General features: G+C 44.0%; 1 protein-coding gene across 3 annotated transcripts in view; it reads right to left on the bottom strand.

The window, feature by feature from the left end:
- Window positions 1-27,155, bottom strand: part of WDR35 (WD repeat domain 35) — a 57,686-nt gene extending 30,531 nt beyond the window's left edge. Inside the window, exons 1-12 of one of the 3 annotated variants that reach the window (XM_074194989.1) lie at window positions 27,028-27,155; window positions 25,665-26,197; window positions 21,861-21,978; window positions 20,431-20,502; window positions 14,711-14,803; window positions 13,304-13,432; window positions 12,159-12,292; window positions 10,388-10,553; window positions 9,035-9,180; window positions 6,198-6,323; window positions 2,784-2,969; window positions 1,699-1,759 (exon numbers count right to left, since the gene is read on the bottom strand). In XM_074194989.1, the coding sequence (XP_074051090.1) occupies window positions 1,699-1,759; window positions 2,784-2,969; window positions 6,198-6,323; window positions 9,035-9,180; window positions 10,388-10,553; window positions 12,159-12,292; window positions 13,304-13,432; window positions 14,711-14,803; window positions 20,431-20,502; window positions 21,861-21,978; window positions 25,665-25,949 (1,516 nt within the window). In that variant the 5' untranslated portion in view covers window positions 25,950-26,197; window positions 27,028-27,155. The remainder of the gene's footprint in view (window positions 1-1,698; window positions 1,760-2,783; window positions 2,970-6,197; window positions 6,324-9,034; window positions 9,181-10,387; window positions 10,554-12,158; window positions 12,293-13,303; window positions 13,433-14,710; window positions 14,804-20,430; window positions 20,503-21,860; window positions 21,979-25,664; window positions 26,198-27,027) is intronic. The other 2 variants (XM_074194968.1, XM_074194979.1) reach the window with 2 other exon arrangements.
- Window positions 27,156-27,363: the final 208 nt, after the last annotated feature.

Genomic DNA, 27,363 nt, shown 5'->3' with positions numbered 1-27,363 from the left:
TCCACTAAGTGTTGACAGACATTATCTCACTGTTTTACTCACAATGACCCTGGGAGGTCAGCATTCTTGTCCTATTTTACAGTTAAGGAAACTGAGACAGGCAGAGATGAAGTGACTTGCCCAGGGTCACCCAGTTAGTCAGTGACCAACTTGCAGTTGGATTTGCCCTCAGACCCTCCAGACCTGCCAATGGTTATCACAACCTCTGAAGAAGGTGCTACACTTGTTTTCTCTCCTTTGTCCAGATGGTCAGCCCAGTGCCCTCCCTTAACAGGCTGCCACACTTCCAGAATATTCCTCACTGTTCTTCCAGCACCTGAGCAACACAAATCTACCAACCACAGGATAGTTAGCTCTCCACTTATTTTCTGTCAGTGAGCTTGCCCAGCATCACTGACTGATGAAATGGGCTGTTTCCACTGGACCTTCCCCATCCAGACTTCAACTTCTTTCATTCATCTGACATTTCAAATAGCCATTCTGAAGACAAGTCAGAGCCATGATCTGCGGAAGCTAGAGCCCCGATCCACTGAAGAGTTTGGTTCAGGGTTGTGAAAATGGTCCAGTGTCCAATACTACGCTGTGAACAGTCACACAATGATGGAAAAAATGTCTTCTAAAGATGCTCCAAACCCAGAATTTTTAGCAACTGCTCCACCAAGATGTAGTATATTCAGGGGACATTTTGGGAAAACTCTGCTCATTTCTATTTTTTTGGGGGGGGTTAGGTTTTTGCAAGGCACATGGGGTTAAGTGGCTTGCCCAAGGCCACACAGCTAGGTAATTATTAAGTGTCCGAGACCGGATTTGAACTCAGGTACTCCTGACTCCAGGGCCAGTGTTTTATCCACTGAGCCACCTAGCTGCCCCTCTGCTTATTTTTATGAGGACTGGAAAGACTTTTATTAAACAGAACCATTTACAACTAGGTCATTAAAAATAAAGGGGTTTAACAGACAGGTTATTTCTATAGCTTCTCATATCCTGGTCACTAATTGCACTGCTTCCAGACTGCCTCACAAATGCATGTCCATGATTCAAAAAGGACTAAAATGTCCATACCCAGAGGCCCGTCCAATGGTTCAACACTGGTGGCAAAAAGAAAGGTTTAGAGACATCAGAGTGTAAGAGCAGGGCTTGTGGTGGTATCAAAGGACTGTAAAACAAAACAGATCAGAGCACGTAAGTGAGGCTGATAGAATACAATGGTGGAGCAGGAAGAAGCCAGGGAAGTGTGGGAAGGACGCTGAGGTATGAACCAATGTTGACAAAGTCAACACAACCAGGAAAACAACATAAATGGAAAGAACTATAAAAGGGACTGGGGGTAAATTATAATGACCAAGCCTGGTCCCAAAGAAGAGAGATGAAAGGGCATCTCCTGCCATGGATTCAAAGAGATGGAGAACTATGAGTTTGGACTAGTGTATATAAAATCAAGAACTTCTTGAATTGCTTGTCAGATATGCTAAACTTTTCTCTCCCTTTCCTATCAAGGATGCAAAGTGGTTAGGGGAGGGATGCAGTGAAAAATGTATGGGATGGAAAAACACCACATTTTCAAGAAGGCCAAAATGGACAGTGAGACTGGCTGAACAATCAAGACATAGTCTCTCTAAGCACTATGATAAAATTCAAAATTAGAATTACAACCAAACATCCAATTTGAGTAAAGATTAGGTGGCAACATTTACTTACCAATATCAATGTATTTGGGGTCCAGAGGAGTGCCAATAGAGTTGCAAAGAACCAGCACAAACTGTCAGAAAAGAAAACAGCATCACACTATATCTGTGGCCTTAGGTTTGTGGACACAAGAAATGTTTCTCTTCTTTCTAATTATGACCAAACTAAGACAAAGGGTCAAGCAGAAAAACATGGAAATCATTGAAGAAACGGTTCAGCTAATCCAGAAATGATGGAACCCCCAACAAATGTAAAAGTGACTGAAGACCCACTTGGGCTGCACAGGTAGCAAGAAAAGGGCCCAGGAGATTTAAATTGTTTTATTTCAGAGGAATAAGCATGTTTCCCAACTTGTCCCTGTCCTTGCCCTAAGTGTGTTCAGGATAAGGAACTTTGCTTTTCATCTTAAAATAAAACTTACTCTCTCCATTGTTATGGGAAAACATATCAATTTTACCTCATGTTGTTTCACCATTTTAGGCTAACTTTTTTTTACTTTATTTTACACATATACTGATGTTTTCAAAGGCACCATTTGTTTTTCCATTGCTTAAACAAATCTTGTTGTGTCACAAAGTATCTTTTCTACACCAAATTTTTTAATCATGCAAAATCATGCCTAAGACAACATAAGCCACTATTTGTTTCTGTATTTTCATCTCTAATTTTAGGTCTCTTGAAAATGAATGGGCTGATATTCTTACCACAGCATCACTGTGATGCAGTTATCAGTCTAACTCATGGGGGAATCCTTTGCCACCATCGAAGCCTGGGCTCATGCTATCAAAAGGCTGAGACATGCCGCCACCACCCATCCCGGACCTGAACTTATGACTAACACCTGGAGATCTCATCAGCCTGGAATAGGATCTTGTTATTTCACAGATAATTCAGAAGCTAAAAGCTTCAGGTTGGGAGGCGGTCCCCTTAGAAGTGCTAGTAGGGAAGATCTCCAGGACACCTGGTGGCAGCCAAGACTCTAGCGAACCATCAGGAGACAGACACCCCCAATCTGCTGCTATGAGAGAGGACGGTACAGGCCCAATCTACAGAATAGACAGCTGAGTCTATTGCTCTCTGGTTTCAGGGAAACTTACCTGGGGATGATTTTCATCAGCCTTAGTTGCCAAAATGCAGAAGTCACCACAGGTGGTGATAGAAATCAGACTTTTAACGTATTTCACATATTTCTCATTGTTCTTTGTATCCCAAAACACCACACAGTACTCAGGGCGATCGGGTCTGGTGTAGGCATAAACAACCGTGTTGGAGCAGTAACCCCACTGGAAAGATGGAAAACAATCTGCTAAGAAGAAGAAGCACAGCCTAGGCTAGGACTCTGCCCACAAGAGCTCAGGATGTCTCTGGGTGAGGGGGAGTTTTGTCTTTTTTTTTTTTGGAGAGATGAGGGGACGAGAACAAAGACACCCCCTTCAGGGACTGCTGAGGGGCTTGGGTTTCCAGCACTTCTCATCTCAAAAGATAAAAATAAAATACTACTGTAAAAAGAAGTTTTTATGTTAACATCCATATAGAGGAAACCCAGAGATGAAGAGCTTGAAAAGCTAGAAAAAAAATTTGTTAAATTTTCCAATTTTTTATTTGTCAGAGAGAAGTTTCAATTGTCAAAGCCTCACCTCACATGAGAAGTCAATGCCAGCTTGGGGAAAGGGATTCAGAAAAGTGAGGGTGCCTCAATGCACCAAAGCTGCCAACCCCTGTTAATTGCCCGCCATATCCAGGGTCCACCACCAAGTGCACAGTTCCTGACCTGCAGTAACCAACCGGCTACTAACAAAGGACCATGGTAGGTACCAGGGACAGAATGTGACAAAGGCAAAGGAGATGTTCATAGAAAAAGTATGAGGAGGTTGTAAAGGGACTAAACAAAAATTGCAGAAAGCATCCATTCACTTTTTCTTACATTAAAAACTTACAAGGTCAGCAAATCTGTAAGTTTTAAGCTATCCATAATCAGAAATAGCTGCACTTATGTACAAAAAAAAATCTTGGTAGAGGGGAGAAACTGATAAAGTTGAAAACAAAAAGAACTGATAAAACTAAATGCTAATTCCTTGAAAAGACTAACAAAATTGATAAACCCTTAGCTAACCTGATTAAAAGAGAAAGGAAAGAAAAATCATTCTAAGAAACTTTTTAACTGAAGATTTAATCACATAAAGAAAATTTTTTTTAATTATCAGAAACTAAAATACACAGTGCTATACTAGTAAAACTGAGGATGCAAAAGAAAGAGAAGCTTACCAACAAAAAGAATAAAATGCCCAAATTAACAGCACCAAAAAGATTCTAACCACCTAAGTTCAAAAATGGGGGGGGGACGACACTTGGTTGGTATGTATTCGTAAGTGAATTCTATCAGACTTTTAAGAACAATTAATATCCATACTACACAAATTATTCTATAAACCGAGACGAAAACATTTCATCACATTTTTAAGTCAAACATAGTCCTAATAGCTAAACCAGGAAAAGGCTAAAACACCAGTACAAATTGTGTATATTATCTGAAATTTTAAAAATGAAATCCTGGTTAAAAAATTATCTACCATAATAGATACAAAAAAAATATATTTTTTTAAAAAAAAACTGTATCTAAAATCAAAAGCTAACATTACATGCAATAAGAAATGCTATTTTCTAAACATAAGAATAAAGCTGTCTCCCCTTTGCATAGTTCTAGAAATTCTAGGAAAAGAAAATAAATATAGGTCAAGAGGAGACAAGATGAGACTTTACTTAGAAAATGCTAGAGAATCAAAAAAGAAACAGAATTTTAAAAAGGTGATAGAAGAGTTTATTAACAACTTCAGTAAAGTAGGATATAAAACAAAACCACAAAGGTGGCATTGTTGTACAAGTTTCTGTGAGATGGTTACAAAGATATATATCAGAATATCAGTATCACATTTACATTTTTCCAAGTGAACTTTTTATTGCAAGTACTGTTAGCTTATAAGCCAGAGCCTCATGCTCTCCAAAACAGATTCCAAAGCTCTGGATTTGAACTTGGTTGATCTAATAATCATACTGCATACTCTTAAAGAATCCCTCTACCAAATCCTCCTCAAATGCATATTTATAGAGACATGGGGGACCCGAGCTCCAAGAGGCTCCAAGCCCCCGCCTCACATCAAGTTCTCTGTCCATCATAAGGGCATGAGTATGGTTAAATCCAAAAAGCTTCATCCAGATAGTTGGCTGCTAAGTGAAGAAGTCATTTGGTCCCAGCAAATCAATGACTTCATTGTCACTGGGTGTGGAAAGTTTCAATGTGGTAAAGATCACATTCACCTAAATAGCCTTTAAAATACTCAAATTAGATTCTAGAAAAAGTATCCTGAGATTTATCTTCAAACGTTCCTTTCCTAGTTAGTTACAAAAATTAAACTTGCTCTGAATAAATAAGAAGAGAAATACCACAAGCTGTGACAAAATCGCTATTTAGAAAGTTCTTGTTTTAAAGAATGAGTGGATCAAGCAACAAATTATAGAAAGAATTATTTCATCCTAGATAATGACAATAATGATGCAACATACCAAAACCTACGGGATACACCCAAGGCAGCTGTCAGGGGATAAATTATATCTTTAAATGCTTACTTGAATAAATTAGAGGAAAAAAGAAATCAATGAACTAAATATGGAACTAAAAAAAAATTAGAGGAAGAACAAATTAAAAATCCCCAATTAAATACCAAATTAGAAATTCTAAAACTTAAAGGAGAAATTAATAAAATCAAAAGCAAGAAAACTATTGAACTAATAAATAAAACCAAGAGTTGGGTTTTATGAAAAAAATCCAATAAAATCAATAAACCTCTGGTCAATTTAATTGAAAAAAAAGAAAGAAGAAAACCAAATTGCTAGTATCATAAATGAAAAAGTTGAATTCACCACCAATGAGGAGGAAATTAAAGTAATAATTCAAAATTATTTTGCCCAACTATATGCCAATAAATTTGATAATCTAAGTGAAATCAATGAACATTTACAAAAATATAAATTGCCCAGATTAAATGAAGAAGAAATTAAGAACTTAAAATAACCCTATCTCAGAAAAAGAAATCCAACAAGCCATTATTGAACTCCCTAAGAGAAAATCTCCAGGGCCAGATGGATTCACAAGTGAATTCTATCAAATATTTAAGGAACAATTGGTTCCAACTCTATTTAAACTCTTTGTAAAAATAGGTAAAAATGGAACTCTGCCTGACTCTTTCTATGACACCAATATGGTGCTGATATCTAAAACCAGGAAGAGTTAAAACAGAGAATGAAAATTATAGACCTATCTCCCTGATGAATATAGATACAAAAATCTTAAATAAAATCTTAGCAAAATGATTACAAGTTATCACTAGGATAATACATTATGATCAAGTAGGATTTATCCCAGGAATGCAGGGTTGGTTCAGTATTGGGAAAACTGTTCGTATAATTAATTATATCAATAGAAAGTTCTTGTGATACCCATTCTTTGTACTCACCTTGTAATCGGGTCTGATATTTGCAAAATAGATAAAAGAATCAACAGCAAGACCAATCTTTAATCCACCTCCTTCCCAAGACAATGCAGACATCTGCTTTCCAGGGACCTTCAGTGTTCGCAAATGCTAAACAAACAAACAAATAAACAAAAATCAACTACAATATTTTAAACTAATTTGTACCAATCAACCCAATTACAAATGAAGATCTACCATTTTATGGAAATTAAAATAATTGTTAAAAATATATTTTGTGCTGAATTTACAACTGGCTTACTGAAATTTTCCTTAAGAAAATTACAAAAAAAAAAGTCTGAGCCTAGTGGAAAAAAAGAGAATGATCAGCCTATGAACTGGTAGTTCAGTCAGTATGAAAGCAATTGGGAACCCAATTATTCCCTGAACTCTGACTCAGTAAGTAATACAAGAGCTAGCCTTCTACCCCAAAGAGATCAAAGAAGAGGGTAAAGAATATCTGTAGAAAACTTGAGGAGCAGTAGCTCCTTTTTTAATAGCAGAGAGTGCCTTCAGTTGGAGATCAGCCTATGAATCTCTTAAAACATCACTGCACCCTGGCAAAGGGTGAAGCTTGGAAGCAAGATCTACAGGAATGGAGGCAGTGGGAAGGGAGCAGAACAAACAAAACAATTACACACTCTCCAGAAAAACATCTCTGACAAAATTTAAGAACACTGACCAATGCAGGCCTGATCAATGAGGAAGGATGCCACCTCCACCCTGACTCACAGAGGATACCAACACTTTTGCTTACAGCCTTGGAATAGATTGTTTTGCTTGACTCTGCAAAGGCTGCAATTGTTTTCTATTTTTTTTCCATTGGAGATGGGGTGGGATGAGGGGGCGCCCAATAAAAAAGTCAACAAAAAGGAGAAAGGAAAGAGGGTTATCACAGCATTTTCTTCAATGCACAGAAGAGAATAGAAGGCAACAGGAAGCACAGGCAAGCAGGATGCTTTGAAGGCTACATGTGGAGAGCATGTTTCGAGAGGCAGAATCCAACAGCAGCCCCACACACAGATGGCGGGAGGGGGCAGCATTCAGAATTGACCCTGGATCTGACCCCCCCCCAGAAGCAGACAAAACTGGTGGATCCCCAGCCTGTCCCTGAGATCCTAGAGCAACACAACATTCATCACCCCAAGAAACAGGACCAGTCCACAGCTTCTTTCCAAGTGCTCCAGAGCCCAGCCCTAACATCATGTCTAAGTAACCTTGGGAAGGAAGCTGAAGATCGGACATAGCAAAAAAGAAGCCCAACATAGAGAGCTATTCTGGTGGTCAGGAAGCTCAAGACACAAGTCCAGAAGAAGAGGATGGCTCTAAAACATCTACAAGAAAAATCTCCAAGAAAAACTAGCTTGGGGACAAATTCAACTACTCTTATTGAAAGACAGTGAAAGAGATGAAGGGAGAGGGTTTTTTTAAAAAAGAATTTAAAATGTTTTCATAAATGAAATGAAAAAATGTTAAAATGAAAAAATGTTAAAGCCATGAGAATTATTGAAGAAATAACTGGAAAGGAAATTAGCAGTTGGTTACAAGAGGCACCAAACCTGCCCAAGTTACCAACTTTCTGAAAATCTGATGGCCAATGGCTCTAAGAGGCAACTGAAAAAAATTGAAGAAAATATAAAGTGCATCTTACAGCAAGAACCACCACCTGGAAAACCAATCAAGGAAAAAAAAATGAAAAATTACTGAATCTGGATACCAAGGCCAAAACACTGCCCAGAGCTCTTAGAACCAGAAGCAAAGAAGGAAACAAATGGAATCTCCCAGCTACCTCCTGAAGGAATCCTCAAAATGGATTGTGACTTCCAGAGTCAAAATCCAGAGCTTCCAGATCAAAAAAGAAACCCTACAATCTGTCAGGAAAAAAGTATACAAATGTGACGGGGAAATGAATCTTTAGTGAAATCGGACTTCCAAACATTCCTGAGGAAAAGACCAGAGCTAAGGAGCAAGTTGACATCCAAAGACAGGAATTAAAAGCAGCATAAAAAGGCCAAAAAGGATTAATGATAATAAGAGACTGAACAAGGACAAAGAGCTCACATTCCCCAAAGGGGAGGAGCTCCATGTGTCCCCTCTGAGGCCCGACCTCCCCCAGATTCCTAAAGGGAGCTCATTAGAGGAGCAGAAGGGAACTGGGAAGAGGAAAACATTGTGGGGGGAAGGGGAAGAAAGCCAAACAGCAAATGATCAGGGTCTGCTCAAAGCCAATCGACCTCCCCACTTCATCTCTGCCGCCCCTCGGGAAGTCAAGGGCCATGGCGAGGTGAAGGGAAAGAGCTGGATGATAGAAGAACACCTTGGGGAAACTCTTCAGTTAATTAACTAATGGGAATCTCAAAGAGCTTCTGCCCAGAACTGCTTTTCCCAATGTCACAATAACTAATTACACTTTAATGTTAATGCTATTTATTATTAATGCTATTATTAAGATTATCACAAAGAGGTGGGAGAAGAGAGAAAATCAAGGCTGTGGAGCCAGAAGGCTGACCGTCAACATCTGCTTTCTCACAAAGTCTCCTCACCTATAGAAGCTCCAGGCACAATCCTAGCTCACAAGAACCTATGGGGTCCTGCCTTTGCAAGTCAAGAAGCCTCAGGGGCAAACTTCCTGCACCCAGGCAGAACATGGGACCTCTGCCTGAGTCAGTCCTCCAGGAGCCTCCATTCAAGGAATTCACTTGACAAGCTTCCCAATCACAAAAACAAGGAGCTTGCATCTTTGCCAATCTTTTCTCTCTCTCCCTCCTTGGAGTACCTTTGAAAGGTTAAAGAAAAATGAGTGAAAACTAAAACATTTTTACCTCACCAAATGGAGTATAGAACTGCACCATGTTGATGTCTTTGTCCTGAGAGATGACCTTCTGAGAACCAGCCACGGCCAGGACACTCCCGATGTGGTTCCACTGGATGCTAACAACATTCATGCCAGTATCAATCAAAACAGGGTCTAGCCAGAAAAAATATCAAAGAGCACGATGCAAAGAATTTAGAGCTACAAGGTCCTTAGAATGCATTGATTCACGCCCCACCGTTTTTAGTTAGCACCCCAATTTTCCAATATCCTCTCCCACATTTATCATAGTCATTTTTATTTTTCTGTCAATTAGCTAATCTAATAGATATGAGATGGTAAATCAGAGTTGTTTTCATTTGCATTTCTCTTATCATTAGTGACTTATAGCACTTTTTTATATGACTATAAAAAGCTTTGATTTCTTCATCTGAAAACCACTTGTTCATATCCTTTTACCATGTGTCAATTGGGGAATGACACATATTCTTACAAATTTGACTGTTCTCCATATATCTGAGAAATAAGGCTTTATCAAATGTTTGCTATAAAAAAATTTTCCTAGTTTTCTGCTTTCCTTCTAATCTTGGCTGCATTGGTTTTGTTTGTGCAAAAAATTTTAATTTCATAAAAATCATCCATTTTACATTTCACAATACTCTCTTATCTCTTTGTTTGAAGCTAAAGTCTTCCCTTCTTCAAAGATCTGACAGGTAAACTAATCTGTGAGACTGATTTGCCTGTTAGGTCAACATCACACCCCCTGATTTTGACCTTACCTGGTTCTGGGGTGTGACATGCTGGTCTATACCTAGTTTCTGAATACTGTTTTCCAGTTTTCCTAACAGTTTTTGTCAAAAGTTTGAATCTTTTGGTTTATCAAACATTAAATTCTAATATCATTTACTACTATAGATTGTATGCCTGATCCATTCCTGGTCTACCATTCTACTATTTATCAGTGCTAGATTGTTTTCATGAATACACCTTTGTAATATAGTTTGTGATTTCGTATTGCTAGGTTCCCTTCCTTCACATTTTTCTCACTGATTCCCTTGCTCTTCTTGACTTTTGTTCTTCCAGATAAATTTGTCATTATTCTTCCTTGCTCTTTAAATACTTTTTAAGTAGTTTGACTGGTAGAGCACTGGAATTTAGAAATGTCATTTTTACTATATTGGCTCGACTCAGGGCCCTTATTTCAGAGAAGAAACTGAAGCCTGAGGCAGGGGTTGGTTTTCTAAGTCAAATGCTAGTTTCAGTTCCAAATCCCTCTAATACATAGCCTAAAAAACTTTTCTTCAAAGTTCCAAGTAATTCCAAGATCCTAATTCCCAACATCATCAAAAGAAAAATCTCTTACTTTGGTCGCTCTCCTGTCTCATGATCTGGCATCTTCCATTGTCAAAGCAAATGGCAAGGCATGGACAGTCTGGCTCCACGTAGCCCTCAGTGCCATGGTACCAATGAATCCCAGCAATGCTGATGGCGCCAGTTACATTCACCAAACAGTTGAGCTTCATTTTCATCTAAAAAAAAAAAAAAAGATCCACCAGCTTTAGTTGTGCTACAATGTGTGTGCTGGAGGCTGAGAATCAGAGAGCTTCAAGGCTGCATGGGAGAAACTGGTCAAACTCTTTTGACCAGTTACGCATCTCATCCAAAAAGTCCTTCAATGCTGCTCTGACAAAAAGGAGCTAAGTGAGGAACAGGATGCTAAATTAAAATAAAAAATCTAAAGCCGCATATTCTCCAGAGCGTCTTCTGCTGACACTAAAGACTCCAGATGCCCAATCACTTGCTAACAGGCAGTGTGGACCAATGGGCAGATTGCTGTGTTTAAAACTCTCTGTAGAGAATAGCATCAATGTTGTCACATTGCTTCCTCTCACTGAACTTAAATAAACAAGCATTTATTAGTGTCTGTTCAGCACAAGGCAGGAAGCAGTGAGGTAAAGCATCAGAGCAAGGGGACCCACTTCATCTCAAGTCTCTAAGATCTCAGCATTCTGAGCAGCTGTCCTCACCCAGGGGGCACCACTTCAGATGGGGGAAGCAGCCCATCCTCCCTATCATTTATCCCAGACAGAAACCTCCAAGACCTTTTCAACCCCACCTCCATTGCCAGCCTTCGTCCCTCCCCTCCCCAGTCAGAAGGCTTCCCACACTGACTTTGTGGAAGAACCCTCATTGATCTCCCTGCAGGCCTCCACTCACACAGACCCCAAGGCCAACTCTAACATGGGGCTACCTGATCAAAACTGGGCCTGGACCTGTCCTTGACACCGAGGAGGTAAAATCACAACAAGGACTAAAAGCAAAGTCGATCATTTTTAAGTTCCCAACAGCTAGTTGCCCCCATTACTCCCTTTCACACTCCGTGTTCTGGTCACACTGAACTCAAGGGAAGCCCCAACAGCACACTGGCTCACTCCTGGGGGCCTCAGCCTCCACTGCCTTTGCCCCTCTCCCTGGGTGTCCCTCCTCTCCCCATCCTATTGCATTGATCAATGCTAAAGTCAGAGCTTCCCAGTGAATACTTGGGCTCCCAGAACCTTCTTCAGAGCAGATGCCAGAAGGACACCATCTAGGAAGCTGCTCTCCACCTGGTCCTCCAGGCACCCTAACAAGTGGGCAGCTGGTTGACACCACAATGAAAGCAAACTAAGTGGGGAAGGTGGGGAATTTCTAAGGAGGGAAGCTCTAACCTATGACTGAGGGGTGTGTGGCCCATTACTCTGGGCTCAGTCCTCGACCCTCCTCTCTGGCCTGAATCTACCTTGCCATAGCTTACACCTGGTGCTGTCCTCTGGAACTCAACAAAATATGGGTAGATGAGGTGGGGTCCCTGTCCTTGGGTAGAGTTTACACTGTGCCCTCTTTTAAGCTCTGCTCCTATCCTTGAGCTGAGGTGACTGCACAGCACCCAGAAAGATTTTAACTAAAAAGCCCCCATAATAAGCTCCATTTAGTCATTCTGTAACTCTCTTTTTTAAAAAGAAAATCCCATTTCCAACTAAGTAAATATTTAACTGAAACTATTTCTGAGGTCATCCTGACACACTGCTCAATCTTTTATCTAAGACAAGAGTCCAAATTATAACAACTTCTGCTGCCCTGACATGAAAACTTACAATGAAATTCCCCTGGTTGTCATAGATGTGGATCTCACCGTTGGCCATTCCAAACAGCAGCGTCTTACTGTCAGAGGACCAGACTACATGACACAGCTGGATGCCTTTCAGGTCTTTGCCCCAAATACGATTTCCTAGAACAAAAACACGAGCACAAGGTTCTGAGGAGCTCCCCAGCCCCAAGTATCCGTGGCTCATTAGCCCCACTCACATGGGGGCATCCCATCATTGAAGACTTCAACTCAATCCAAAACATGTTTATAAAGAACTACATACAGTGGAGGTCACACAAAGGCATCCTGGCCTAGGAAAGAGAAGATGGGTCTGGGGTCACAACGGCCCGCCCCATCATGGATTAGCTGCATGACCCTGGGCAAGTCACTTAACTTTTGTGATCCAAGTGCTAAATTAAAGACAACTTTGAATCTGCAAAAGGGGAGTTCTCTTAACTGATAAGAAACAGACCTTTCAATTTTGAAAAACAGGGTCCCCCAACAAGAGATGAAAGGATGTGAGGCACAGTCCCTGCCCTCAGGAAGCTTACAATCTAGATGAAACAAGGTTGTAGTGGCTTCCTTTATATAACATGATTAACAGGTGCATGTAAAACACTGCTAGAACCAGTTTCCATGGATAAGTCATCAACAATCTCAAGTTTCCTGTAAACATCACGCTGGGTCCTCTGACGGCTAACATCTGAGAAGCTCAGACTCACTAACTATTCCAAGAACCTCTTGGTCTCTATTCTATCCAGTCCCAGGAAGGGTTAATGTGTTTAACAGAACTTTTCTAACTGAATGACTGAACCCGAGGGTGGCAGAGGAGAAGGTACCAGACTTAAAAGGCCGAAGCCCAGGGCTCAGACCCTCCCTTGGCCTCCAATTGATTTTTAGTTTTGGGAGGCAATGGGGTCAAGTGACTTACCCATGGTCACATTTCTTAATTTCTTAATCAGTAAAATGGAGTAAGAACCCCCCACACACACATTATAACAGTAGCAGCCCCACTACCAGGGTCATAAGACCAGGTGAGCAGATTCCCCTCAAGTCTTCTGTAAATCATCCCTCCTGGGATTACTAAGCAAGCTCCAGACCATGCAGGGTCTCAGGCTGAATAGAAAATAACCCAAGATTCCAGGATCTTACCATCCACAGAACCGACAATCACGGCACCATCTTCATACACGATGCAGATCTTCTGGCCGTCAGCATTCCAGCTCATGCTCCGAACCACAGACTTATTTCTGTTGTTGATCATCTCCTCATACCAAGAGCCTGGCATCAAACACAGAAGGGGTGAGCGGCACACAGTGTCGGGTCACATCCCCTTCCCACCGATACTAAACTTGGGACATGGAAGGTGTCCGAGAAGACAGATGCTCTTCACAGGAAGAAAATGTCAAACATGATAATTCAAGTGAAAAGGTAACTCATAACTTTTATAATTACAATCACTTCAAAGACTAACACAGAAAACACCACGAATCATTTTTGTTTTTACTGATTATAATTCTGGGAGAATATGGATGGGGGGGGATGACAGATGACATTCTGGTTACTCTAATGGAGGCAATAGCTCTGACCAGAACAGATGGGGGAGGGGGGTTTGCAGGGCAGGGACAGCCACTCCCCTGCAATCCTGCAGCCTGTGTTCCAGGGAGGAAAGGCACTGGAAGCCTCCATATGGACACAAAGGCCTGCACTCTCCAGGAGGCGAGGAGGGGTTTTTAACCAGTGTGCTTGGATGGTGCCTCTTCCTGAAGGGCTGTAGAAGGGTCTGGAGAGCCAAGTGACTGCTGTGATCCCTTTCCGTCCCCTAAGTCTGCAGGGACCAGCCATAAGCCCCAAGGGAGGGGAGCATGGACAATGAATCAGGCTTTTCTGGTCCCAAACAAGTTGTACATATGGAAAGGTCCCACTTTACAAAACCCACGTGAAGGTGGGTGTACAGCCAGGCTCTCTCCCCCCACTCCTGCTCCCCAGCCCCAGACTCCCTGGCCTCCTACCCCCCCCCCACTGAAGAATGGACACACAAAGACCACCAAGACCAGACTGGGTGGGGGAAGGAGACTTAACTTGGACCCCTGGTGCCTGCAGACACCACCTGAGCCGGCTCTGCCCACCAGCCTGGGTGTGTCTTCCCTCTTTCTGCCCTTAGCTACCTGTGTCCCATTAGTTCCTGTCTGTGTCCATGTGCAGCCCATGGCTGGCCCCAGCCCCTCCCTCCCCAGCACACAGCCTCCTTCCTGCCTCTACCCTTCCCTTTTCCAGACCCCCAGGGGATCAACAGCGCCCATCTGTAAAGATCCCAGTGGGAATCCCAGGTCCAGCAGGTGACCACGAAAGAGTGGTTGCAGCTCACTCTGTATGAAAACAGAGTGGAAACCCTGGTGATGCAGTGACTGATGGCTCCCTCTGAGTCTCTTGACACAATTCTCCAAGGGCCAGATGGGCAGCAATCAGAGGAATCCTGCTCCTGGCCAATTTCTCTGGCTGTAGAGGAGGGCAGCCATGCCTCTCCAACCTCAGGAACAAGCCCTTTCTTTAACATACCTTTATACAACATCCACACAATGATAAGTCCATTTTGGTCACTGGTTGTTAACTTCTGGTACTGCTCATTCCAAGTGACAACTTGAACAGACCCTAGAAAATAGAGTTTAATAAACTACTGTTAACTCTGCAAAAATACTGCTTGCACCTCTTAGGGGTCAGTCAAGGATGGACACTTCCCTCCTAACCTATGTACCAGCACCCTAAGGAACCAGAAGCATGGCATCCCACAAACATGCCCCTGCTTGCCTCCTCCAAATGCTGCAGGAGCTCCCGAGCCCCGGCATCTGGCCAATGACAGAAAGAGCGGCTCTTCTACAAAATGCTGGCTCAGAGATTCTCTCCAACTGCTTCCTTCATTCCAGGAACACCTAAGCTCCAAACTGAGGTAAACACAGAATGGATCCAAGATCTCTGCAAGGTCTTGAGGGGACTGGAAATTGAAGTGAACCCCAAGAATCCCCATGTCCAATGCTTGCTGTCCAGTTCTCCCTTCAGATGCTCCACCCCAATGTCCAGGGTTCCAGAAGCTTCCATTCCAACTCCCTCTTCTGCGGGCACCAGGGCAGCCCGCCCTCAGGCTCTTTGTCCTTCCCACTCCTGGCAAGTTATGACTTCGTGCTTCCTCCTTAATGTATTAATAACCATGTCTCCATCCCGTGACTCTGCCAGGATTGTGATGTGGCAGGGTTCACAGTCATCCCAGGGAGAACACAGGTACAGGGGAGCACCCAGATACTGAAGGAAATGTCCTGAATGCTCTTGGTCCTCATCAGATGAACCCAGGTCACTGCCCATCCAAGACCTCAGGACCAATAGGCTCCGCACCACATTGGACAGTCTTGTGTCCTGTCAGTTGAAGTTTTGCTTTCAGAAGGGTGAGGTGGGTTTGGCTCTCACTGAAGGGACCAACAGTATTCTGGGATGGGAACTAGTCAGGAGCACTCGCACCTCGTCCTCACGGCTTCTTCAGGACATTCCCCAGGATGGCAGCACCCCGCCCCCCTAGTTTTGATTATTTCAGTAACAGGATGGCTCTGAAAATAGGCAAGGGATTCCCTGGAGCTTGTCTTTGGTCAAGTCAAATGACATTCTAAAGCAATCCATCAACAAATATTGATTAAATGTGTACTAACTACTAGAGGCTGTACTAAGGGTTGGGGGCACAAGCAAAACCAGAAACAGCCCCTGTCTGCACAGAGCTTCCACTCTAATGATGAAGACCACACACACAGCAAGGGGACAGAAGAGACAAGGAACAAATGGGAATTTTACCATTTACTTTATTTTTTTAATTAACAAAAACCTACATTCTCTCTCTCTCTCTCTCTCTCTCTCTCTCTCTCTCTCTCTCTCTCTCTCTCTCTCTCTCTCTCTGTCTCTGTCTGTGTCACACACATACATAACTCCTTCATACCCTGCTGAACAGTTAGTTGGGAGGAGGAGGCAGAATCCAGATTCCTGATGACAAATTCAACTATTCAAGCAACAGATCAGCCCCCGGGCTCGTGGCTTCATCAGGAATTCTCTGCAGTCATGGTTGGATCAGAACTAAGACTGAGTGGTCTTGACCATACTCTAGCTTTGTTCCCTCCACTCTTCATTAGTTCTGCCAGGTTTTCTCAGATTCCCTCATTATTCCACCATATTCATCCCTTATGATTTGTTCGGCCTTCCCCACCTGATAAGCAGCCCCTCAGTTTCCAATTCTTTGTTGCCACAAAAAGGACTGGGATCAATCTTTTTGCACCTTTGGGTCCTTTTCCTCTTTCTTTGATCTCTACAGTGTATAGCCCAAGGATGGATCAAAAGGGATGTCCATCTAGTCATTTCAGGAGGGCATTGTTCCAAATGGCTTTCCAGAATGGCTGAATCAGTGCCCAGCTCCACCAACAGGGTATTGGTATCTAATTTTCCACAGACCCTCTAGTGTTAGTCATTTTCTGTTTATGTCCATTTTGCCAATCTAATGAGTATGAGGTGGTCCCTTGAGGCTGTTTTGCTATGCATTATTAGTAATCTGGAATTTTTCAATCATATGATAAATGATAGTTTGGATTTCTTCCTCTGAAAACTGATTGATCATATCTCCTTTGCCTGTTTAAGATGAAAAATTGTCTCAAGAGGGTAAGAGCCTGCAGCTGGAGAAGGCAGGAAAGGTCCCTGACAGGGAATGGTCACTGAGTTGGATCCTCAAAACACCAGACTTCTAAGAGGTGAGGGTTGGGACGGATAGCCTTCCTGACCTGGAGGACAGCAGTACAAAAGCACAGAGATGGGAGATGGACGAGTACATTTGGGTTCCAAAGTGTGTAAGAAGCTTGGAAAGATATAGGAAAGACAGGACTTTCAATGACCAAAAAAAGAAGTATGTGCTTCTTGCCCCTGTCATGTTCAGATTTTTCTCTCTGCCTGTATCACTCAGGAATTTTTTCTCCTTCAAGCTCAATCAGAATTTTCTACCCAGTCCAAACTAGGGCAGCTCCATCTCCTTCCCCTCCCTCAGCCCCTGGCTCATCAGTTCACCTCCTCCCCAATTCCAGCCCTTCAGCTGAGGGCTCTCCCCTCAGTTTCCCTGAGCCCCCTAAAGGAGCTCACAGTCTAATGGGGAGACAAGAGGCAGACATCCCCAAACATGGGATAAACTAGAGCTACTCACCAGAGGGAAGGAAGCTCTACAGCTGCTCCTTCCCTACAGCCCCTACCCATGCTCCACTATCCCTGCCAGCACCAAGGAGAACTCCAGTCAAGCCCCCAAGAGAGAATCCCATGGCTTCCTAATACCACAGCAGCCCCCTGCAGAACTGTGCCAGGGTCTGCACTGGCTACTGAGAACAAGTTTCCAACATTGAGAAAAGGCCAATGTGGGGGAGGGGGCCTGGGGAACTTCAAGCACAGCCCATGAAGGGACAGAAAAGCCTTCTAGTGATCAGGAGCAGGGCCTGAATAGTAGAGTAAGACCAGACTATGCAGCACCACCAGGAGCTTCAAAAGCCTGGTGAGGAGCCAGTACTGACCCATGACCTCCTGTAAACACAGCTCTTCCATCAGCTTCTCTACCATCTGGAGAAGTGAATTCATCAGAGAAACATTTAAGAGTGTAAGCCTGGTTCTACTCACAGTCAACATCTTTGGAAAGGCTAATTGATGCTAATTGATCAGATGATTCTAGGTTGATTTTATCTGGTTAAATAAAATGAGGGGGAATGTCCTGGATGAGGCTCACACTTTCCCACCAAACCCCTAAGGGTTACCCCTAGAGCCTAGAGATACATCCAAGCAGTTGATCCAAATATGGGTTGGGAGAGTGAGCCCAGAGCTTGTACTGAACAGTATTGTAGGATATTTTACGTATTTGAGGGCAGAGGATGGGTTCCATCACTTTTCAGGGGGTATCCCTAAGGTATGCCTATAGAGATAGGAATCTAAGCATCATTCTCTCTTTTCAGAGTCTTCCACTACCTCTAGAATATTCACAGAGTTTCTCATCCAATTGATCACTGAACCCAGCTGACTCAGTGTCTTGTCTCAGTCTAAGTTTCCAACAAACCTCCTGAATATGTAGGAAGTACATTAGCACTTGCAAAATGCGTTAAGATCAAGCTTCATCAGCCACAATGACTTTGTCCTTTACGGGCCTAGGGTTATAGGTATAAAGTTAACCACTGCAGCTAAGGCAAAGTTTGTTCTAAGATACCAATTTGGCTAAGAATAAGAAATTGAGGGGATGTTCATTAAGTGGGTTTTGTTTGGGTCTTGTCCTTCAATTTCAAAGACCACCAAAATGACATTATGTTCAACTGTGACTGATCAAACCAATACGAATGCTCAGAATGCTCCACAGGTTGGGCACAAATGGTCCATGTGAACACCTGGGGTGAGTACTCTATACTTAAGAAGGTCATGTTTCCTTTGAGTTACTTCAATTCTGCCTTTCTCAGAGCACAGCCTCCTCACTGATGAGGGCATACCATGCTAAGTGGTCCTGTGCCAGGGTATCCCATGCTGTACAACCAATTCTAAAGTTCTACAAGAAGACCTTCAGGGGGTCCCAGTACTGCTTCTCACTCCCTTGTGAGCACTTCCCCAGGTGAGTTCTCCATAAAATTGCTAATACAACTGCCACTCTAACAATGTGTCCAGCCCATCATAGTCACGCTCTCTGTAGTAATGTTGGAATGCTCAGCAGTTTAGCTGAGAAAGGCCTCAGTGTCTGGGATCTCCTCCTGTCAGATGAGCTCCAGAATCTTCCTAAGAATTTAAATGGGGGGCAACTAGGTGGTACAGTGGATAGAGCACCAGCCAGGAAGTCAGGAGTACCTGAGTTCAAATCTAGACTCAGACACTTAATAATGACCTAGCTGTGTGGCCCTGGGCAAGCCACTTAACCCCACTGCCTTGCAAAAACTGAAAGAAAAAAAAAAAGAATTTAAATGGAAGTTTCCTGTCACAGTACTGGTACACTGTCCAGGTCTCACAGGCATATAGCCAATGAGGACAACATAATGGCTCCATGGAACTTCAGTCTGGTAGTCAGTCTAATACCTCTTCTCTCCCATACTTTCCTTCAGAGCCTCCCAAATACTGAGCTAGCTCTGGCAATGTGAGTGAAGCCGAGATGCAACAAAGTCTGGATCTATTCTCTGCTGCTTCTGCTCATGTTGGTCTAACAATGAACACCAAGAAAACCCAGGTGCTCCATCAGCTGGCACCACACCATCCATATGGGAAATTACTGATTTCAGCAAAGGAAAAGTTTTGAGGACTGTGGACAACTTCACTTCCCTTGGCAGTGTCCTTTCCAAGAAGGTACGCATGGACAATGAGGCTGACATACACATTGCCCTTTTCAAAATAACTCCAAAACAAATACAATATTTGAGGATCCATTACCAAAGCACCCACAGAATGGACCAGAGTCACTGCCAAGGGTTCCTTAATGAAATAAAGAACTGAAACAATTGGAGCTGGTGCTTGTGGCTGAGTGGCAGTGTCACCCCCTGATGCTTTATAGATTCAGCCCCAGTGCCAAAGCCCCAGAGATGGGGTTCTCTCCATATTGGTGATGAAGGCCCAGGAGGGTGGGACTGCTAGGTGAGAGTGGCAAGGCAGAGTTGGCAAGAGGAGAGTGAGAGGAAGAGAGGAGGTCTCCTCAATCTCTCCATCTTCAAGGCTGGGTCAAGGCACCAGAGTCTTCTTCAAGTTTTCTTTCAACTGCTTCAGGTTCCACAGGTACTTATGACTTTCAGCTTAGAAAGAAAAGATGGACAAGGCCAACCCTACTTCAGGAGGCTGAGGGAAAAGCCTGGGAAGATACCAGAGGATTTGGCAGTCTCTACCCTGGCCCTGGCCCCAGCATGCTATACTAGAGACTGTGGGGATCTTTCCCTTGGGTAAGATCTAGGAGCCTCTTAGGACCTACTTGCCTCTCTCTCAGTGGGAGAGCTCTTTCATTCTGCACAGTCTGAAGTATATTCTCCTATGTACACTTGATATCCTTTCAATCTTATTAGCAATTTGGATAAATTGATTCTATCACCTCAATAATAACATACATGGCTTGACTGGATCTAAGTCTAGTTACTTCCTGATGAAAATGATTACCATTCCCTCCTCCAAAAAAAGGTGCCCTCCTTCCCAAGAGTGGTCTTCTTATTCTTACACTGTGTGGTAATGTTCCTATGACTAAAGATGCCCAGGAGTGATATGCCATTACTCACCACTGTGGCCTTCCAGAGTCTGGTTCATGGAAAGATTGCTGGGAGCTGCCAGGCCCCTGAGTTTGGCATCATCTAAGGAAAATGAGCAGACATTCAAGGAATTACATAAAATTCATCAGATTTACCACAAGAGCCATTTCAGAGAAAGGGAAAATGGCTTCAAATGTTTCTTCTTTTCTCCAGGAGATTCCCTCTCATTTTATTTAACCAGATAAAATGGTACTTTCCAATCCCCAAACCAAAATTTACCAAGAAGCTACCAGGTACCAGTAAGTGGACTAAATAAAAAGTCCTGACCTTCTCTCCTGAGGAGGGGGACAAAACTGTACATAGCTAAGGCATACCATCCATGTCTGCACCTTGAAGGGCACAAAGATTCCAAGAAATGAAGGTACAGAGGGAGGGCACCAAAGGCAGAGACATGCTCTGGAGACAGAGCCCCATGCATGTATGGGAGACACCAAGCAAGGCTGAATGGAGAGTATAGAAGGGGAGTCCTGGCAAATGCAGCTGAAGAGACGGAATGAGCTGGATCTTTTAGGGCTTTCAAGGCCTTCTACATTCATACAAATAGTGATACTTACATCCAGAGAATCTCAAAAGTCTTAGGGCAATTTTAAACTTTAATAACTTGAAAAATATAAATGCTACAAATTTACAAAAAATAACATGGGAAAGGTGAAGTGTTTCAATTTTAAATACTGATGTTTATTAGAAAAATTTACCATAGTTACTAACTTGTACAAAATATCGCTACAATTTTTTAAATCTTATAAAAGTTGAAGATTTTTAAAATCCTGATCTTAAGAATATCCAAGGAACAAGGTCTTTATGCTTACACCACAAACTGATCCCATTTTAAAAAAAGTTGAACAGATATATGTCAGATGACCAAGGAGGTCAACAAGAGAATCTCCACTGATCTACTAGCCTGAGGAAGGGTCACGGAGAAAATGGAATTAAAATTTTACACTGATAATTACAAATTCACAAAACCAGATTGGCATAAATAAATTTAAATAATTAGACTTTTAAGTGATGGTTTTTGTCAGTTTACAGCATTTATACTCCTGACTCTTTGGGGACACAGTGTCTCTGGATATTTTTTCCAGCAGTTTCACAGATGGAAAGTCACCAAAGGCAGATCTAGTGACACACAGTGCATCTGTGCCTTAGGACCAGGTCAGCCAAGACCTTTGAAAACAAATGCTTATATACTGTTGGATTCACTTGATAAGCTGGTTGTCTTGTTCATTTGATTTGTTTTCTCTGTTTTGTTCTAAGGGCCACTGTTATAAGGAGGCAAAAATGTGGAAACAAGGGGATAATAAAAAAATACATAAGCATTTTTAAGAGGAAAGGAAAAATAAAGGCAAAGCTGTGAACAGATCTTATTTTAAAAACAATCCTTGAACTGAAATATAATTTACCTGTTTGTGTTTCTAATTTTAAAACCTTCAGAAGACCATCTTCTCCACCACAAGCTATGAATCCTTGATCCTTGTTCCAGGAAATACATTTCAATTTAACATTATTTGGGATAGCAATCTGAAATCGAGAGAGAGAGAGAGAGAGAGAGAGAGAGAGAGAGAGAGAGAGAGAGAGAGAGAGAGAGAGAGAGAGAGAATGGTAAATTTGCGACCACTTTTCAGGTATTCCATGGAAGGGAAAGGAAAATGAAGGGCAAAATCTTCAGAGAAGGAGTATTGGTAGAAATGGATAAATAGCTAGCTATAGGGATGGACTGAGTTTGCAGGGCCCCAGGATCTTACACACTGCTGAAAGAAAGGCAACGATGCTGGGAAGAAGTCAACTAAAAAGGAGGAGAGACATATTAATACTAAATCCAAGACTCAAGTGTGGAAGCAAGATGTTCGGGATTCAAATTTATAAATAAATGAAATTAACAGTCTAAAAAGACAAGCTAAATTTGGCCAAGGCTGTATATTTATAAGCTTCAAGTTGATAAAAACAAACTAGATATGTAGGAATTCTGTCAAACATCACATATGTGTGTGAAGAAATTCATAATTTATATACACATTAAGTTTGAATTTAGTTTATTCTTATGAGCTGTAGTACCTTTGTCTCCTCTTGGAGCTGCTGGATCTAAAACTGTGATGTTTTCCTTTTCTGGGTAATAAACACTCCATCCCTAACTTGGAGCATTCAGTAAAATCATTAGCATGAGGTCAACGGAAGGACCTCCCATGAAGATCTCCTTGTCTAAGACCTAAATGCCATGACCAGACTGGATACTGGTCACTCAAGAAAGATCATGATCACATAACTATACTGCAGATTAGATTGATTATTGTCTAATTTTTTATTCTCATCATTAAAAACAACTCAGTTCATCTTATTTATTAGTACAAGGGATTACTGAACATCAAGGCTGGAAGGCATCTTAGAAAGCATAGAATCAAAAGTATCAGAGTATTAGAAAGATGTACAACCAAGCTCTCCAATACAATTTCACTACAAAGATACAGAAAATGCCCCGAACCAATTCCTAATTGGAAATTCGAAGAGGGGGGAAAAAAAAAGGAAAAATCCCTACGGGAGTCCTATTTCCATCCTAGACCAGTGTAGGGAGTCAGGGGACACTATGGATGAAGTCTGTACAGGGGAGCACTACATGGAGAGCTCAGGACCAGGAGAGGGTCCGATGCCATTAAACAAGGCAAGAAGAGGTTCCAGATCCACACAAGTGGATTCTGGCTCAGAACAGAGAGCCCAACTAGCAGGTGAACTGAAGAGAGGACCTATGTCCATGGGTGGCTTTCCAGGATATGGGGTAGTCATAGGCCACAGCAGGTACAGAAAGAAGCAGCGCCTTGGTAGATCTCAGGAGTAAAAGTGGGTTCTCACTTCTGTGTTTAGTCCTCTGAACCTGCAGAGTTTTCCACATGGCTAAAAGAGGCTAAGATCAAGAACCTTCTCCTAGAACTACAACCAGGGCCAGCACACAGGTACAGCACAGAGACCCAAAGCAGGTCAGGAACAGGCAGACAGCAGCCAGACTGTGCCCCTTGGGGCCATGAAAGCTTGAGTTCCCACTCTCATCTATGCCTAGAATCCTCAAGTAACATAGGACTCACACCCCCAAGCAAGTGGCAGAAAGACCAGAAAGACCAAACTCTGCCCAGATACCCCTTCCTGGTCATAGAAAGTGTGCTGGTTATGTATGTCAAGCTGAAGTCAATTGGTCCCTGGCCAAAGTTCCAGCTGAAGAAGAGGTTTTGGATCCATTAGATTCCTTTCAAGAGATAAAGCACCTGGTACTGATTCCATTCCAGCTGAGATCTAAAGGTTGGGGGTCCATTACTCATCCAAAAACTATGTGAAATTTTCCAGGTTATATTGGCTTGAAGAGATTATCCCCCAAGAATTCAAAGAAGCCTCTACCATCCATCTCTATAAAGGGAAAGGGAATAGATTGTCCTGTACCAATCACAGGGATATTTCTCTTCTAGTCAGTACTGGTAAGATTCTTGCCAAAGTCCTTCTCAATAGGCTGATCCTTCACCTGGAAGTTGGTCACCTCCCGGAGAGCCAACGTGGCTTCAGAAAGGATTGAGGAACAGTAGATGTGGTGTTTACTGAAATGCCAAGAACAGATAAGAGATCTGTATACATTTGTAGATCTGACCAAGGCCTCTGATACCATCGATTGTGAGGGTTTATAGAAAATTCCATCAAAATGTGGTTGCCCAAAGAATGTCACCAGTATTGTATGTCAGTCTCATGACAGCATGCTTGTCTGGATTCCAGAGAGTGGACGATGCTCTCAAGATTTCCCAGTCTCCAATGGAGTAAAAGAAGGATGTGTCTGCTCCCATACTAGCATGATGTTTCCAGTCATGCTGTTGGACACCTTCACTGAGGATGAATATAGCCTTAAGGTAAACTACCACACTGATGACAAATTCTTCAATCTGAAAAGCCTACAAGCCAAGACTAAAGTGGAGGGAGTGTTGGTGTAGGATCCTCTGTTGGCAAATGAAAACTGAGATGCAACAGAGTCTGAATTGATTTTGGGCTAACAATGAACACCTGGAAAATATGATTTTATCAACAAATGCAGCAAAACTTTTGACAAGATACCACACCTATTTCTATTAAAAACTAGAAAGCACAGAAATAAAGATGTTTTTTTCTTATATAGTAAGTAGCATCTTTCTAAAACTAATAACCCACATTACCTGTAATGGGGATAAACAAAAGAAATTTACGTTAAGATCAGGGATAAAGTAAGGATGCCCTTCATCAGAATTTCTATTCTATATCACACTAAAAATGTGTTAGCCAAAGCTATAACATAAGACAAAGAAATTAAGGGAATAAGTACAGACAAAGAAGAAAATAGTTTTTACTTTATGTAGGTGAAATGATGGTTTCTTTAAAGAACTCTAGAGTCAACTATGAAAGTGACTGAAACAACAAAATTGTAGGGCATTTAATAAAGGCACATAAATTATGAGTATTTTTATCTGTTACAATAGTAATACATGATGTTATCTATATTGTTATCTATATTTTATATCTTACCTAAAAAAAGTAGGAAGAGATAGAGAAATTCCTTTTAAAATAGCTACCAAAAAAATATAAAATACTTGGGAGTCTTACCTGCCAAGATAATATTTGGGCCTATACAAATAAAAACATCTAAAAAAAACTGAAGAAATATTTACAGCTGATGGGTAAGTCATGGCTAAGTCAACCCATAATAAAAATGGTAATACTGCCTATTCCGTGCCTTACCAATGAAACTACGAAAGATAATTTTACAGGGCTGGGGGAAAATAGCAAAATTCATCTATCTGATGAAACAAAAGGTCAAGAATGTCCATAAGCAAGAGTTTGCTATAACCAGTTTGACTAGTTTCCTAGGGTGGACTGTGAAACTTTCAGTGAGCACATTCATGTTAAAAAAAAAAAAAAAAAAACTGGGGCAGGTAGGTGGTGCAGTGGATAGAGCACTGGCCCTGGAGTCTGGAGGACCTGAGTTCAAATATGAGCTGACACTTGATAATGACCCCGCTGTGTGGCCTTGGGCAAGCTGCTTCACCCCATTGCCTTGAAAAAAACCTAAAACAAAATTTAGAAATCACCGTAAACCAAGGCTTGCTTTGTTGCTTTCCAGACTTAAGAAAGCATTAGTAATGCAAGCTACAGTTAAATCTATGTGTCCTTTTCTCCTTCCACAGATTAAGCATTTGCCAGCATCCCACCTGTACTACGGCTCCATGGTAGGGCTTGACCTTGCAGAAGGCTCTAGGAAGGGCATCCTCAGCCGGTGGACGCCAATCGCCACCGGCAGCTTCTATCAAGCCCTTTAAGGTCTGCCCAGGCTTTGATACCGTTATCTCATCTGGGCGGGATAACGCTCTACAGAAATAATCAAAAGCCAAAGGCAGGAACAAGGCCTCCAACCTCGTGCCCCAGACGAGGGGTGCAGTCCGCAGGGCTGTAGGCCTCACTGGGGAGAGGCAGAGGAGCCACTGGGGCGAGTGCATGCAAACCCCAAAGACCCGGGTCCTCGGGCAACAATTCACTCTCTGACCAAAACTTTTACTTTTTTGGGTTATTTATTTTGTATTCTTGCAATAATCTTGCTGTAAGAGTAAATATAGGGGCGGCTAGGGGGCGCCGCGGATAGAGCAGCGGCCCTGGAGCCACGAGGACCTGAGTGCAAATCCGGCCTCGGACACTTCGTCATTCCCTAGCTGCAGGCCGCTTAAGCCTGGCGGCTTGGCAAAAAACCCTGAAAAAAGAAAAAGAGTGAATACACCCCCAAAGGCGAGACACCGCAAGGATGGGGCCAACGGGAAAACGCCGCCCCTGAGCCTGCGCCGGCTCGTGCGTGAGCTGCTCCCGCGCCCCGCGCCCACGCCAGTCGCCCTCACTCGTGGCCCGCTGTCTCCGCTCCGCCCCGCCTCGCCCCACCCCTGGGACGAGGGGGTCCCTCCTTCCCCCCCCACCCCGGTCCTTCAGCACCTTTGTGCTGGGTGACGCCCCCCGCACCCCGCGCCCCCCGGGCCGCTCCCCGGCACCCAGCACCCCCCGCACCCCGCGCCGCCCCGCACCCCCCGCACCCCGTGCCCACCCGCACCCCGCGCCCCCCTGCACCCCCGCGCCCCGCACCCCGCACCCCGCACCCCCCCGCACCCCCGCGCCCCGCACCCCCCGCCCCCCCGGGCCGCTCCCCGGCACCCAGCACCCCCCGCACCCCGCGCCCCCGCACCCCACACCCCGCACCCCCCGCACCCCGCCCCCCCCGCCCCCCGGGCCGCTCCCCGGCACTAGGCGCCCCTCCTTCGGGCCCGAGCGCAGCCCCCACGGCGGCCGGGACCCCCGGGCCGGGCCGGCGGGACCCCGGGGGGGCGCCAGGGCACAAAGCGGCCCCTTTCGAAGGAAACGAGCCCCGCCGAGCCGGGGGCACCAGGGCCCAGCTGCCGGGGGGCCCCGCCGGGGCCCTGCACCCCCCGGGGGACCCCGGGGCCCCCGGGCGAGGCCGGACGGGGACGAGGGGCCTGGGGTCCCGGGGGGAGCCCGACCCCCGCGGGGCCCCGCCCCGCCCCCCGGAGCCCCCACCTTTTTGCTGAGGTAGATGAACATGGCGCTGGGGGGCCGGGGGGCCGCGGGGGGGGCCGGGGGGGGCCCGGGGGCGCAGGACCAGCTTCCTCAGCCTCGCTCCGGCCCAGCCGCCGTCGCCTAGGTAACCGCCGGCCCCGCCCGCACTCGCGAGATTTTCCGCGCCGCGCCGAGCTCCACAGAGCATGCGCGTGCGCCGGGCGCGCGTGGGCGTGGCTGCGCAGGCGCGGGGAAGCCGCGGGCGGGGGGGAGGGGCGGGGCCGGCGCCGAGGGGCGGGGCCGAGGCGGGGAGAGGCGGGGCCTGGGCAAAGACGCGGGAGGCGGGAGGATGACCGT

The sequence above is a fragment of the Macrotis lagotis genome, chromosome 1 (assembly GCF_037893015.1).
Source record: "Macrotis lagotis isolate mMagLag1 chromosome 1, bilby.v1.9.chrom.fasta, whole genome shotgun sequence".
NCBI classification, from domain to species: Eukaryota; Metazoa; Chordata; class Mammalia; order Peramelemorphia; family Peramelidae; genus Macrotis; species Macrotis lagotis.
Note: the sequence above shows the minus strand (reverse complement) of the source record. Positions and strands in the feature narration are given on the sequence as shown.